Here is a 14,809-nt window from a genome sequence, read left to right as displayed (position 1 = left end):
ACCCTGTTCGTGAATGAGAATTAGTTTGAATGATGGCGAGTATATAGGTCTATGGTGAGAGTAATTATGAATGATTGAGTGTGTGTGAGTGTTGGTAGTTGAGATAAATTGAGGTAAGGACAGAGCGGAGAGGAAATGTATGTGGATGAGTTTGAATATGGGTGAGTGAGAGTGAATGTGCATGGTAAAGGTGAGTGATTGAGAGGAAAGGTTCGAGTTAGGATGAGAGAGTGAGTGAGAGCGGAAGTATTTGATAGAGTGAATGGGCAAGTGTGATGATAAATGAACGAGTTTCTTTATCTTACCACATACTCTACCGGGACCAACTCCAGTCGGTGATGAATCAGTGTGACCATAGTGACAGGTGCAGGTGTAAGACCCATCCATGTTGGTGCAGTCGGCATTTGGCGAACAATCGTTGGTTGTGGAGCTAGCACATTCATTGATATCTAATGAATATCGCAATAATGAAAACATTTTTTATCCCTTTTCTCCATAAAGGTAGGCTACTCCGCTGCATATGGAGCCCATCATATTGCAGTTTCTTGAAATTTCCTAAAGTCTTTTATAAAATGTTCAGTTTTTTAGTGTCCAGCAAAACGAATTCAAATTCGACAATATTAAATGTCTTATTGAAATACAGATTTTACCAAGTTAGCCCGATAAGTCTAGACTCTTTCATGCATGTGACGTTTCATGTTACCAGATAAATGCTGTTTAGTTTTGAAAGTTATGCCTGTCCATGTATAAAGGAAGGTAGGGGTAAGTCGAACATAGGGGCAAGTTGACCCACCACCCCAGGCCAATAATGAATGAGTCAGACATTGTGGTGTCATATATTGACGGCCCATTACATAACCCTTACCCGAAATAAGAACAATATTGTTAGTACACGTATGGATTCTCATTCTGTCATAGTCTTTTAAATGATGGATGCATATCAAATGTGTGGATATGAAAATATCGCATTAAGTTCGGTCTGGGGTAATTGAGCCAGCTAACATGGGTCAAGTTGAGCCAAGGCAATTCTTATATGGTAATGTATAATAATAAAAAATCCCTTAAAAAACATTGGTATGCAGACAGAAAGGAACAAATTCACTTGACAGTTCTTTTACTTTTAGAGGATGTTGTATTTATAGAGAATTAGCAACTAAAAAGACTTTACATTTAAAAATGACATGCTGGTTCTTCCCGGATTCATTTTGCACATAGTTTTGTGGCTTAACTTACCCAAGAAGGTGGTATAACTTACCCCAAAGATGGGGCAAGTTGAGCCATTTGACATCGTTTTTTTTAAAGGTCATGATGACTCTCAGTGTGGGGGTAGAAAGTTATATAGGTGAAAAATATTTCCCAAGAATAAGATTTAAAGGAAAGTTACTTATTTCTACATTATTACTCATATCAATTCTAACAAGCAAAATGCAAAAAGTTTCACAACTACCCCGCCTTTTCCTAATCCTCATTTAAAATAATTGAATTTAAGACTCATGCTTAGGAGTTTTGACCCTTTTGTTTTCTTCTGTCGTTTGTTTGAAACATGAAAACCATTTATCTAGGCGTTTTTTTTTTTTGGGGGGGGGGGCAGGCCATGGCCGACGTAATTCACTATCAATTAGTTGAATAGACTAAGGAAACAAAGGGTTTGTGCCAGAATTAATGAAAAAGTTGCAAATACATGTACACTTCTTTCATTATCATCATTACATTATTAGTTACCACGATAATGCAGTTTCCAAAATATTGAATAGGTCTTGCATGTCTTTACCCCCAAGTCTGAATATTTGTGACAACTATCTTGAGCTATGGCCGAAACTTTGGCTAATACTGAGTATCCCCCCTTTTTTTTTTGGGGGGGAGGGGGGGGGGGCATAATGTGTTGTTACCATACAAACAAATATGTGATAAATGACAAAATGTGTCTCGCAGATTATTTTAGCTCAAAACTTATGTGTTCTAAATTTAATGAGCATAGGCCTATGTCATGAAATGAAGAAGTACTTCAATTCAAAAGATGCTGTTTAGACATTTCTTTATTTCATATGTTGTTCCGATGGCAACACAGTTTCTAACACACACAAATATATGTCTTGCAGATCTTCACCTCAAAACCATCGTGTTCGCTAAATTTCATATGCATTGGTTGAAAACAGATGAGGGAGTTCGAAGTACAAGATTTTCACCTAATTTTCGTTATATAATATGTTGTTACTATGGCAACACAATTTTTGACACATGCAAAAATGTGTCTTGCCCTTCTTTTCCTAAAAACCAATGTATGAGGCAACTTTCAGGAGAATTGATAGAAAACTTATGAAATATTTAAACGGCAAAATTTTGGCCATAAAATACTGTTACCATGGCAATTTCTGAAAAAGCCAAAAAATTGAAATAAATAAGTAGCTCGAAATGCAATATAGGCATAAATTTGTTGGCCATGATTTGTTGGATTTAAGCCAGGCTGAAGCATCTCCCTGCACGAGTTGATCTTTTTGAGGATTATCACACTTAGACCAGGGTGTACTCAAACCTTGTTATTGGAATACGAAACTTAAATCTAGGTTTAAATATGGCGGTTTATTACTACACTTGACTCGGGTTAATTCAAACCAGGCTATCAGAATGCGGGCCAAAATTTTTAGCTGGGGACGGAGATGTCCACCAATAAACTGGGACTGTATATCGTTAACTCATTGGATGAAACTAGCCATTTATCATAAATAAAATATAAAATAAAGAAAATGTACTAAAATATAATGAGAAGAGTCGAAACGGGATTGAGTAAACCTTGAAATATCAATTTATTAAGTGTATATAGAAGAATGGACTATCGTAAGAAAGGTGAATGATATTGTTTGAATTAGTAATGGCACCTGGTTCTATTTTTGGTTTTTTAGTCAATACCTACTAATTAAAAAGAACCCTTCTAGAAACGGAGGACATGCCCATTACAAAGAATTATAAGCCACCATTCTTACAATTTTACCCAAAAAGGTAAAAACTTACCAGATATGACTGTGTTGTTGGGAACAAAAAATATGGTGGTGGGCCCTGCCGTTGCAGATCCAGTTTGAATGGCATTCTGAATGTCTTGTTCAAGTTGAGACATCGTTGTAGAAGGCTCGGTGGTGACGTCGGCTAAAAAAATGAGACTCCCGCTCATAATCTGATTGACTTGAATATCATAAATGTTCTGGGTGTTTTCCATCATCTACAGAGTAACCATGGCAACAAGAAATGAGAAATACATAACCGTTTAGGTAGATTTGTGACTGGTCCCGCTTTGTCGAGTTTCAATTTTTCGTCCCATCCACATGGTCTAGTCCTATAGAACAGACCAAAAGTTTGGGGCCACCCTCAGATTTGATAGAAAATAATACAAAACACTACATTCTGCATTCATTCAAATGTATTAATACTTATGGGCTATCTCAATACCGTCAAATGACATAAACAGTTTTGATAGCACTTCAGTCAAATCCCAGTCGGGTTAAAAAAAAACATATCCATATTTTACGTATACCTTTCAAGTTGAAAGGTATGCATTACATTTATATTTAAAGCATTTTTTTTTACAAACCCTAAGGTTTTCAGAGGATTATGTGATAGAGCAACAAATAATATGTCAACCTGCAGAGAGTCAACCTGTCAATCGGACAATCAACCTGCCTGAAACATTGAATCCTTACTCCCGCCTTTGCTCCTCTCTCTAACTCAAGCCAGCTTACTCTCATCTACTCAATCTTTACTCATCCCTCCAACTCAACCAGCCTCCTCCTAGCTCTAATCCTGCCTATTTCTCAAGCTTTCCACTCTTTTTGGTTTACATAATTTCCGAAAGATACTTTACTCTTTACTTTCTATCTACCACTTTCTCGCCTCTCCATTTCTCTTCTACCTCTATCCACTTTTATCCGCCCAGGGTTCCATAACACAAAGCACAGCTATGGATTGTTGCTTGATTTTTACGATTGTACATTGTAGTAAATGCAACCAATCGTGAAAATTTGTTGTACGATCACTGCTAAGCTTCTACTAAAATCCAGTTTGCATATATTATTGGTTGCTTTGTCAGAGAAACCCACAATAAACTAATTATAAAAAACCGTTGTTTTAAACATATACAAATCTTATGCACGCCTTCAAAGTTTAATGGCATGCATTCATACAATTTGAATATAATATGAAATTCATTCAAAACAGGCTGTAAACATGCTTGTATGATGTGACAGAGTTGCCATTGCCATTCAGTATGAACGCATTTGAATGAATGCAGAATGTAGTGCTTTGTATGATTTTATTTGAAATCTGAGGGTGGCCCTTCACTTTTGACGTCTACTGTACTTCTTCTACAACCTGTTCGTCTACTACTACCCATTTGGTTAAGTCTTTTACATTTCCATCTAGCAGGTCATCCATTTTCTCTACTGTGTAGATGGGCTCTACCAATTTTTATTATATCATGGATCTATTTCGGTTACTCTCGAAATTCCTTAGATTGAAATATACTGCGATCAGGGACCAATCTAAATATGGATTAAAGTTTTCAATATATTTAGAATTCAATCTTATTTGATAATGCTTGGGATTTGTCCTTGACCACAGTCTAACCTTTAATGTACGGAATTTCAAGAGCAGCCGAACTGTTTAAAATCTTTAAGTGACAATGTTAGAGAATCAGGCGAAGTGGAAATTGAACTTGGCTTTAGACCAAATGAGAATTAGGCATAATGGGGCTTAGACGGTGCATATTATATATCAAACAGTAATCTAAACATCATACTTACAAGGGATTAGCCCAAAGGTATGTGGTATTAGACCACTGAGAAATTTATCAGCTGCTTGTTGACTTATTTAAAATCGACCACAAATGATTTAGCAGCATTTTTCTCTTCAGAAAGTGGAGCCTTTCGTATGGTTTTATTGGATTATATTATTTCAGGGACAGTACAACACACAGTACCCTTTATTCTTTTTATTCAGTTTTGTCATTTATTTGATTGAATTTAAATGTTAATTATATCATTGATATAACTAATATTGATATCATCAATCTGGTTTCTTAGTTATACTGTACGCAATTTTGATGTATTCTTTGTAAATATTGCACATATGATTTCTTTTTTAAATCTCAGGGCCCTCAAGGACAAAACGATATAATAACCGATACCTGAACAGGAATGCAATTTAGAAAAAGACCCTGATAACGATTCTGAACGGATATTAAGGAACTTTGTTGATAAGATTGTAAAAAAGGCATTGTTTTTAAATAATAATAATAAAATAATATAGGATTTGCATAGCGCAACGTATCCACCTTGTTAGGTGCTCAAGGCGCTCCTATATAACCCCGGGTGAGCTACTCAACCGATTCCGGTGCGCACAGCTTTTCGAGAGATTATTTCACAGTCAATGAATCCTGAATTCCTGCAGCAAGCTGCAAGAAATTTGCCATATTTTTTAAAAGCATGTATTCCTGGCAAGTTGTTGCCTTACTTTCCATCTTACTTATTTATTGTACATCGTCAAACGCTTAATTTCTCTTGGTGTTTCGCTAAAGTCGCAAAAGCTGGACCCGCCAACCCCTGCACACACACACACACACACACATACACACACACATACGCATGAGGGCGCACACAGAGACAATCCCATAACGACACAAACTGACTATTGATGTTGCCCTATCATACTCTATTGGCCTAGCATCTGTATCGGTATGTCTTCAGTTATTATTTTTTGGTCTGATTGGGTCAGATCACTAAAAAGTAGCCAAGATACTAGGTATATTAGTGCCGGCATATTTTGCGAAAATCTGGGGGAACTTGCCCGTGTAAAAATAGAAAATAAAGGAGTGAAAAGATAGAGAAAGAAAGACACAGAGGAAAAGACGCAAATAGGTCTAGACATACCACGACTATGAAGGAATTGGCGACTTCTTGGAAAGCGGGAGAATTGGGGTCATTCAACTCGGCCGAGAATTGATACTCGACGTCGTTCTCCGCGAGGGCCGTTACTTGTATTGAATACATGTTCACAGCTGCGAAAGAAAATTTCAAACAATGTTAATGGGAGCATTTATAACTGCGTTCATAATAACAATATTAACAATGATAAAGATAATGATAACAATAACAACAATGATAATAATAATAGAAATGTTATGCAATGATAAAGTAATACACACTTTCGTCTGCGCTGTAAGAGTTCCTGAACTGATGGGAAACAAAATAAGAAATTAAAATGAAAATGTTTAGATATTAACTAAAAGATCTGGAGTCTAATTCTGAATTATTCTACTGATGGGGAAATTTATATCATTGACAATGATACTAATTTTAAAAAAATGAAATAATTATCTCTCTACTGAAGATTACAATGATAATGTAATGATACAAACCTATAGAAGACATTGAATAAAATAGTGATTATGGTAATGATAATTATGAAAAAATTCACAAACATAAGCTGAGATTGATAGTACTAAATGCAAAATATGATTGAATATATATATATATATATATATATATATACATATATATACATGTATACACACACACACACACATATATTGCTGTTTTGGGGTTCACTGAAACAATCCATATGTGTGTGGGTTCAAGCCAAGTTTAATTAATAGGTTTCCTAGCAGGACTCCAGAGGCAATTTCATTATTCAACTCTTCCTCCTCGAATTCAACAACTGCTTAAATCTTTTTAAAAATTGCATTCGTTAAAATGTAGGGCCTTTTCACACGTGACTCTTGTAATGATGATTGCAATTTGTCTTTAGAATCATCGGACCTTCACCCGCTCACTCGAAAACTTTGATTTGACTTCGAATTTCCGAGTGAAGTCGGTATGTGAGTACAGAACAAATGAATTATCTACGAAAGTGCTTAAACGGTCATGTAAGCCCCGCTCCCCACAGATGTCTTACAATTCAAGCCTTTCACACGCAAAATTTGTGCCGTAATTTGAGTAAATTTCATGTGATATTAAGTAACAACAAAACATCACCATAAAACACTTCGCCATGGAAGTCATCCTATATCATCATTTTATTATTATAATTGTATACACGCACACGTACATAAATATATATAAGGTTACGTGAAATTGATGGAGGCCTTGAAAGGAAACGGGGGATGCTTGAAAAAAAATTACATCTCACCTGTACAAGTACTGTTGGCACCGTTGAGTCGAATGAAGCCGGTTGCGCATTGGCATTCACTCTGCACACAGGTTTCTGCTTCTCCGCATTCACCATCGTTTATACACCCAGGTGGAGCTAGGCGAGATACAGTAATTAAGTCAAACGAGATTGATGAAAATAATATCGTATATTCGCGCAATACTGCAACATTTCGCATTCGGCGAAAGAAGGAGACATTCTATTCAGCTCGGCTACGCCTAGTTGAAAATAGAGCATCTATTTTTCACCTTATGCAAAGTCTTGGATAATCACACTCATTCCCATTCGTTATTTGTATATTAAATTTATGGTAACATGTGACTGAAATATCTATCCATGTTTGAAACCTCAATAAGAGCGTATATTGTGGATGTTGTATTGGTAGGCCTGTAGATGATATGCTTCTTTGGAGATATGTGTGGAAAAGGAATAAAATGTAATAATTTATAAGATTTCATCATAATAAAAGATAATGTATAGGTAAAAAACGGGAATATTCATTGGATATTCATGATGGATAGCGTCATCGTTTAATGCTATAATTCACAATTCACTATGTGTAGCAATTTTCCCTTTTTTAAAAAACCTTATTTCCTCTTTATTCAAATCATATCCTTTCCCAGTATGCTTTCAACAGAAAGTTACCAAAAGATGTTCGCAAATTGTTCAACTTAATAGAAATCGGGGGGGGGGGGGGTTATAAAGATATAAGTGTAACTTGAAGTCTTGCCGAAGGCGGACACGCGCGTAATAAACGCGCTATCTCATTGATGGATACTAAGTGGCGCGCATTCTCTGTGCATGATTTGACCAATGCGGTGATGTGTTATTTACCACACGCCACTTGAATTTGAGTGCGACTCTAAACCGGACTTAAATCTTAGTGAAACACCCCCCTTCAAATCGTAAAAGGCCCCCCTTTTTTCTCTCATGCACTTACCCGTTACCAATATAACGAAGGTACATGTTGCCACGTTCCCACTTAAATCTCGCGCTGTGTATGTGACCACCGTCTGGCCTATGGGGAATGAATCTCCGCTGTCATGACTTAAATCCAATGTCACATTTCCGGAATTATCAGATTCAATGGGCTCGGGCCAATGAACTGTTGCTGTTTCAGCTCCAACCTCTGACGTTTTAGTCTGAGCGGTCGGGCAATTGGTGATGACCGGGGCTTCATTATCTTAATACAAAATATGATTTAAATGTAGAAATAATGGAGTTGCAATAAAAAAAATTCATGAGAAAGTCTTTACAAAATCAAGCCTTATCACTATATATATATATATATATATATATATATATATGGGGCGGGTCCATGAAAACCATAGCCAATAGTGAATATCCCCCCCCCTCCCCTTTGAAAGTTACACCATATATTTTTTATGGGTAATACATCGTTCAAACACAAGTGAGGACCTTTATTTTGGGGCTTGTAAGATTTTTCATAGACAAAATAACCTTTAATTTTTGGTGAAAACCTTATGTTTTGCCTGTCAAAATTTCCTCGGGAAAATGTGCCACCTTGGAGAATACTGGATCCGCCCCTGGAGTACATTCACTTAAGCTTAACTTTTTGAAATCGTGATATGTTAGCTAAAATTAACAGCAAAAATTTTGAACATTACTAAAATATGGAGATCAAAATGATAAAGCCTACAATAGAATGTATACTCATATTCTTCTGAAAAAAGAGCCGATATTTTGACGAAGTGCTGTGTTTATTTTGCCCATTTCTCTTCCATTACACATTTTAATCTATAGCCATTTGGCACATAGGCCCTATGTTTCCTGATACATAGAAACACAAGGGTTGTCATTTTATTGGATTATGTTTGAACTCATTTTGAGATCATTACCTTGTCTGGCATTTACTTTTAAAAATTTGAGATTCATTTAAGACATTAGAATGCAGCTTGACTACTGCCTATGACACTTTTTTCATAAATAAGAACAAAAGTTCTCAGGATAATAACAAATAAGCAAAATTACCAAAGACAAAATTGATAATTAGAATCACTATTACATACATATATTTCAAATGATATAACGTATAATGCTAATGTAATATTAGTTCAGATAATCTCAATGGGATGATGCTTTTTTATATTAATCACTATTAGTTTTGCTGGAGACTGGGAAACATCGAACGATGTTTCAATATGAAATTACAATGAATTTACATGTACATTGAAAACAATTAAGAAAATAAAAGTAGTTGTTAAGTAGTTCTTAGTAAAAACAAACATATGTATTGTTTTGGTAATATCAAGGTTATTTGATGACCTCAATTCATTCGACTCCCATTAATAAATTCATTAAAATGTTTCGCTTCATTAGTTTTTAAGCGTGTAAACCTTGTCGGTGACATGGATACACTATGGAATTTTAATTGTATTGTATACTATATAATAATGATAGAGGAAGCTTCATTGGTATTATAATTTTCAGCGAATAATTCCATGCATGGACAAGCTTCCTTATCAATAGCGAACAAAAATAAAATCATCTTCACAAACTTTTCAGAGAATTTGTAAACTTAAGAAAAAACAACATACCACTGACAACAATTGAAAACACGCACGTTGCTACGTTCTCATGGGCATCAACCGCTTTATAAGAAAGGGGAGTTATTCCCAGTGGAAAGGTGCCGCCATTTGTCCCATTCCCCTTGAATGTGAGGTTAATGTTTTGATCCAAGTTATCCATCACGGTAGGTTCGTCCCATGAAACCGTAGCGAAATCCTGGCCTGGATCCGTGCTAACAGACTGTGTAAGTGGGCAATCGTTTATTACAGGCTCTTCGTTATCTGATCAATAAGAAAATGAAAGAATGTAATTACATATGGCACAGTGTCTTCTGACGTTGAAACCTATAGGCCCTAATTGACCTATGGTCTAAAGTTATCTTGTAAACAACAAAATGAAAGAATACATGGATTATATATGGTCCAATGTATTCGTCTTCCCACTTTGAAACATAAACGATAGGTTCGTGGGAGCGCTCCGAACTATGGCTTACAAATTTCCTTCGTCAAGAAAGTGATTCCAGACTCTTAAAAAGATGGGCACCATACTACCAACACAACAATTGGTTTAAAAAAATTATCCAACTTTGGGTAGTTTTTAACCAATACTGTGTAGTTTTCACCCAAAGAACACATTATTGGGTTAAAACTACCTAGAATTGGATAAAGTTTTAAACAATTTTTGTGTGGACAGTATGTTGCCGAACATTTTTAAGAGGGGCTTGGCTTTATTCACTATAAAAAACGGTGTTTGAAATTTTAAGCACGAGCTGACGATGTTTAAACCCGTCACTCTAACAAATACTGTTCAAACCTTTTACACAAGTTGTTTATAGGACTTTTGGTATGACGTCAGAGTTCAGGATTTTGGATGCAATAGTGCAATTCGCTGAATATCATGTGATCCGATTTGGGCCAATCAGATCACAGAACTTTCTTGGGAGTTGTATCATACGCACCCCGGGGGGGGGCACTCGACCAAAAAAGTGGTGGGGGTACGCACTAAGACATTTTTGTTGCACAAATCAACAACTGACTTGAACAATCTGTATTAACTCTTCGATAGCTGGCCTATAGCATATATATATATATATATATATATATATATATATATATATATATATATATATATATATGTATATATATATATATATATATATATATATATATATATAAAATCAAGAAAGGACCCTGGATCCTGAAGAGTGCTCTACAATGAAGGAGCTGGTATAATCCGAGGTAGGATGGTTAAATCACCACGGCTACTGATGATGATGACGACGGCCTGATGATAGTTTTTAAGCATGAAACTGGCAGTAGCCGTGGTGATTTAACCATCCTACCTCGGATTATATATATATATATATATATATATATATATATATATATATATATATATATATACAACTTAAATCTGTGTCTTTAGCGATTCACAATTAATACACTACTTTGCGAAATTGACCTGAATTTATGATGACGTTGGTTTGGGGCTATATGGAGGATAATAGTAAAGACATACATTGCTGCATGTTGTAGTACTGAAAACCGACAATTTCACGGTTTCAACCAGACTGGTTTGGATTATCATAATTGTTATCATTTCTATTCCCATATATACTTTGCCGTAATTGGAACTACTAATATAAATGGTATCATCACTATTTTCAATGTAATTATCGTTGTTGCCATTATCATTAATGCTTGGCAAATATCCGTTCATCCTTCAGTCAATATGGAATTAAGGGATACTTCTTGCATCAAGTATTGTCTCGACCAGCCCCTTCCCCATATCTTTCAGATGTATACATATATAAAAAAAAATAGTCAAATCCCTTTCTACGGTTATCATTGATATACTTGTATTATCTCCATACCTCTTTTTTTCATTTGATATAGTTTCAATTTTAAAACAGACATGCAAACCTTTTTTTGACATGCTTTCCAATAAAATGTAACCTTCTTTCCCCAAATTTCGATCATTTCTTTACTGCCTCATGATCACCATGATAGTTGCCGACGCAGTGTATGTTCATTTCATTGATGCAATTATTATCATTATTGTTCTTATTATTATTAATGAAATTCAAGAATGATTTTAGTACGTATAAGATTTGCTTACCAATAACTGATACAGTGAACATGCAAGTCGCTTTATTTCCTGCTTTATCTTCAGCTGTGTATGAAAGAGATGTGATCCCTTCGGGGAAGTTGTCAGGATTTGTCCAGGCGTCGGCTTCATTGAATGTCAGTGTCACGTTATCAGAATTGTCCGTTACATTTGGTGCAGTCCAGGATACCGTAGCGTAATTCTGACCCGTTTCCATCGGAACAATCTGGGAGGATGGGCAGTTTGGGATAACTGGCTCCTCAGTATCTGCCAAAAAAAAGAATCATGCTTCAAATACAATGTATTTTGAATATAGTTACGTAGATAAATACCAAATGGAAATCTGGGCCCCGTCTTACAAAGAGGTGCGAGTGATTCGATCAAACTTAACTATATGGAATTCCGTAATTTTCATGAGTTTCCTACCAAAATTTTGCACAAAGTAATGATAATAATATAATAGGCCCTAATATAATAATAGTAATAATAGTAATAATAGCAGCGCGTTAAAAGGCGCTTTATAAATCCAGCTATAATTATAATACATTCATATCTAGAAAACATTTGGAAACAAACATAATTGTAGATGTTGACGTAGCTGGCTTGCCATAGTTGTGGTTGATCGGATCAATCGCAACTCTTTTTAAGATGGGCCCAATCATTATTTATCCGGCGTATAAAGAAGGGAAAACTCATAGGCCCAAATTCACAAAGGTGGTTTTGAAAACCCACGATTGAGTCCATGGTTTATGTAGATTTTCTGTATAAATTACGCTTAATTTAGCGCGTATCGGGCGCGTGTATAAAGCATGTCCAATGCTGATGCGCGCTTTTGTCACAGTGCGCCAAAGTGACGCCTGTTACCATGGTTATATACGCTATTTTATTCATGAGTCCACTGTTTGAAGAGTGGACTCATGAATAAAATAGCGTATCTAACTATGGTAACAGGCGTCAATTTGGCGCACTGTGACAAAAGCGCGCATCAGCATTGGACATGTTTTATACACGCACCCGATACGCGCTAAATTAAGCGTAATTTATACACGAAATCTGCATAAACCATGGACTCAACCGTGGGTTTTCAAAACCACCTTTGTGAATTCGGGCCTTAAAGTTTTCGGAATAAATGACCTGCCACCCCCAAACCGGCAATAGGTCCCACAAAAATGAGTTATAAACTTGAAAAGGCACATTTTACACTTAAAAATGATATAGAGCCTAACCCTGATTGACAGTAACCCACATAAGTACTTGATTGAATGTAGAGCATATAGAGTTTCAAAAATATAAAGATAACAAGGTGTAAGGTGCTTCGTTCACTCAAGCATTGAAATGTTCCCACTCTTTAATTTTGGTGACAATTCCAAACACCACATTACTAATTTATTTTGGCTATTCACAGAGAACGTTACTGGCGACTTTGAGGGTGGTAGGTCGATTCAGGGGGCGGGTAAAATAATTTCATTCGGCTCTAAACGTTTTTTTTTAACTGGGAAAAAAAACTAAAAGGTCTGAATTCTGTCATGCATTATCTTATAAAAAAAATCCATTATGTAGATTCAATCAATTTGTTGACGTAATATGTCCTTTTCGTTCCAGTACAGTAGTTTTGTCTTATTTTTAATTTTTTAAAGAAATACCGATTGTTTAGAATGTCTGTTTCTGAATTTACTCAAGCAGGGAGTTACCTACATGTACTTACTTTATCTGCAAACAATTATATTGTGGCTATATGTAATATTTTCCGTTATTTTCGAATTTCACCAAATAACGGTGATGTCATTACTTTCATATGCCATTTTGTCATAATTATTGATATTGTATAGTCAGCCTTTGACTGTGATTAAATTTCCCTACTAAACCATTTAATTTTCAATATTTTATTCATTATGATTATCAATATTATGATTTACATCCAGTTTGTATTATATTCACATATTCGCATACCAATGACTGATATGGTGAACATGCAAGTCGCTTTGTTGCTTGAGAAATCTTCAGCCATATAGGACAGAGGGGTGATTCCTACAGAAAAGTTGTCGGGATTATTCCAGGCGCCTGCTCCATTGAATGTTAGTATCACATTATTAGAATTGTCCATTGCAGTCGGTTCCTTCCAAGACACCGTAGCGTAATTCTGACCTGTTTCGAGGGGTACAGACATCGAAGGTGGGCAGTTACGTATAACTGGCTCCTCTTTATCTGTAGAATAATTACAAACAACAAAACAAGTCTACGCTCAATCCCAAAATCAATAGTCAACCCATTTATTTAAAAAAATAAAACATACTGAAAGGAAGTCTTATTCTACATCTAAGATAAATTGATATCTCATTAGTGCACATATTATGAAGAGAGAGGGGAGAGATGATTGATATGGTGAACATGAAAGTCGCTTTGTTGCTTGAGAAATCTTCAGCCATGTAGCTAGGACAGAGGGGTGGTTGACAGAGAAGTGGAAGGGTGGAGAAAAAAGCTTTACCTGTTCTCAGTAGTTATTTGCATGTTTATATTCTTTTTGATAAGTTATCTTAGTCTTCGCTGACGGTACGACGACCCTGCGCTGATCGTAAGATGCCACCTGCGATGTATTTAAGGCAACGATCATATCAGGATCTTTAAAAAATTTGTCACACCGAGCTTAACTATGTTACCAAAATCATAGTCCCTATGATAATCATGAATTCGTATAAATATCGTAGGGTCTTTGTACTCCATCTAAATGAGATCGATACGACAAACTACGATTACTCTTCGAGCATCCTCCTACGATCACGTAGACTAAATGCAAACGTACCAGAAATTAATCCCACAATGTAGACGAACATAAGGGGACCAAGTGTATTTTTACTTTCGATATGCACTCTATTAAAATAAAGAAGACCGGGGAAGGAATGTATTAAAGTACAGACAACAAAATTTTATATAAAAAGTGAACATTGAATTCATTCTAGAGTCACAATAGAATCACTTTCAC

The 14,809-nt window shown here is 35.7% G+C and overlaps 1 protein-coding gene across 1 annotated transcript in view; it reads right to left on the bottom strand.

Moving 5' to 3' along the window:
* Nucleotides 1–14,809, bottom strand: part of LOC121430281 (hyalin-like) — a 72,041-nt gene that overhangs the window by 4,668 nt on the left and 52,564 nt on the right. Inside the window, exons 17-24 of the mRNA XM_041627558.1 lie at nucleotides 13,780–14,034; nucleotides 11,842–12,096; nucleotides 9,753–10,004; nucleotides 8,135–8,377; nucleotides 7,174–7,290; nucleotides 5,916–6,043; nucleotides 3,010–3,214; nucleotides 306–449 (exon numbers count right to left, since the gene is read on the bottom strand). Of these exons, the coding sequence (XP_041483492.1) occupies nucleotides 306–449; nucleotides 3,010–3,214; nucleotides 5,916–6,043; nucleotides 7,174–7,290; nucleotides 8,135–8,377; nucleotides 9,753–10,004; nucleotides 11,842–12,096; nucleotides 13,780–14,034 (1,599 nt within the window). The remainder of the gene's footprint in view (nucleotides 1–305; nucleotides 450–3,009; nucleotides 3,215–5,915; nucleotides 6,044–7,173; nucleotides 7,291–8,134; nucleotides 8,378–9,752; nucleotides 10,005–11,841; nucleotides 12,097–13,779; nucleotides 14,035–14,809) is intronic.

The sequence above is a fragment of the Lytechinus variegatus genome, chromosome 16 (assembly GCF_018143015.1).
Source record: "Lytechinus variegatus isolate NC3 chromosome 16, Lvar_3.0, whole genome shotgun sequence".
In the NCBI taxonomy this organism is placed as follows: domain Eukaryota; kingdom Metazoa; phylum Echinodermata; class Echinoidea; order Temnopleuroida; family Toxopneustidae; genus Lytechinus; species Lytechinus variegatus.
Note: the sequence above shows the minus strand (reverse complement) of the source record. Positions and strands in the feature narration are given on the sequence as shown.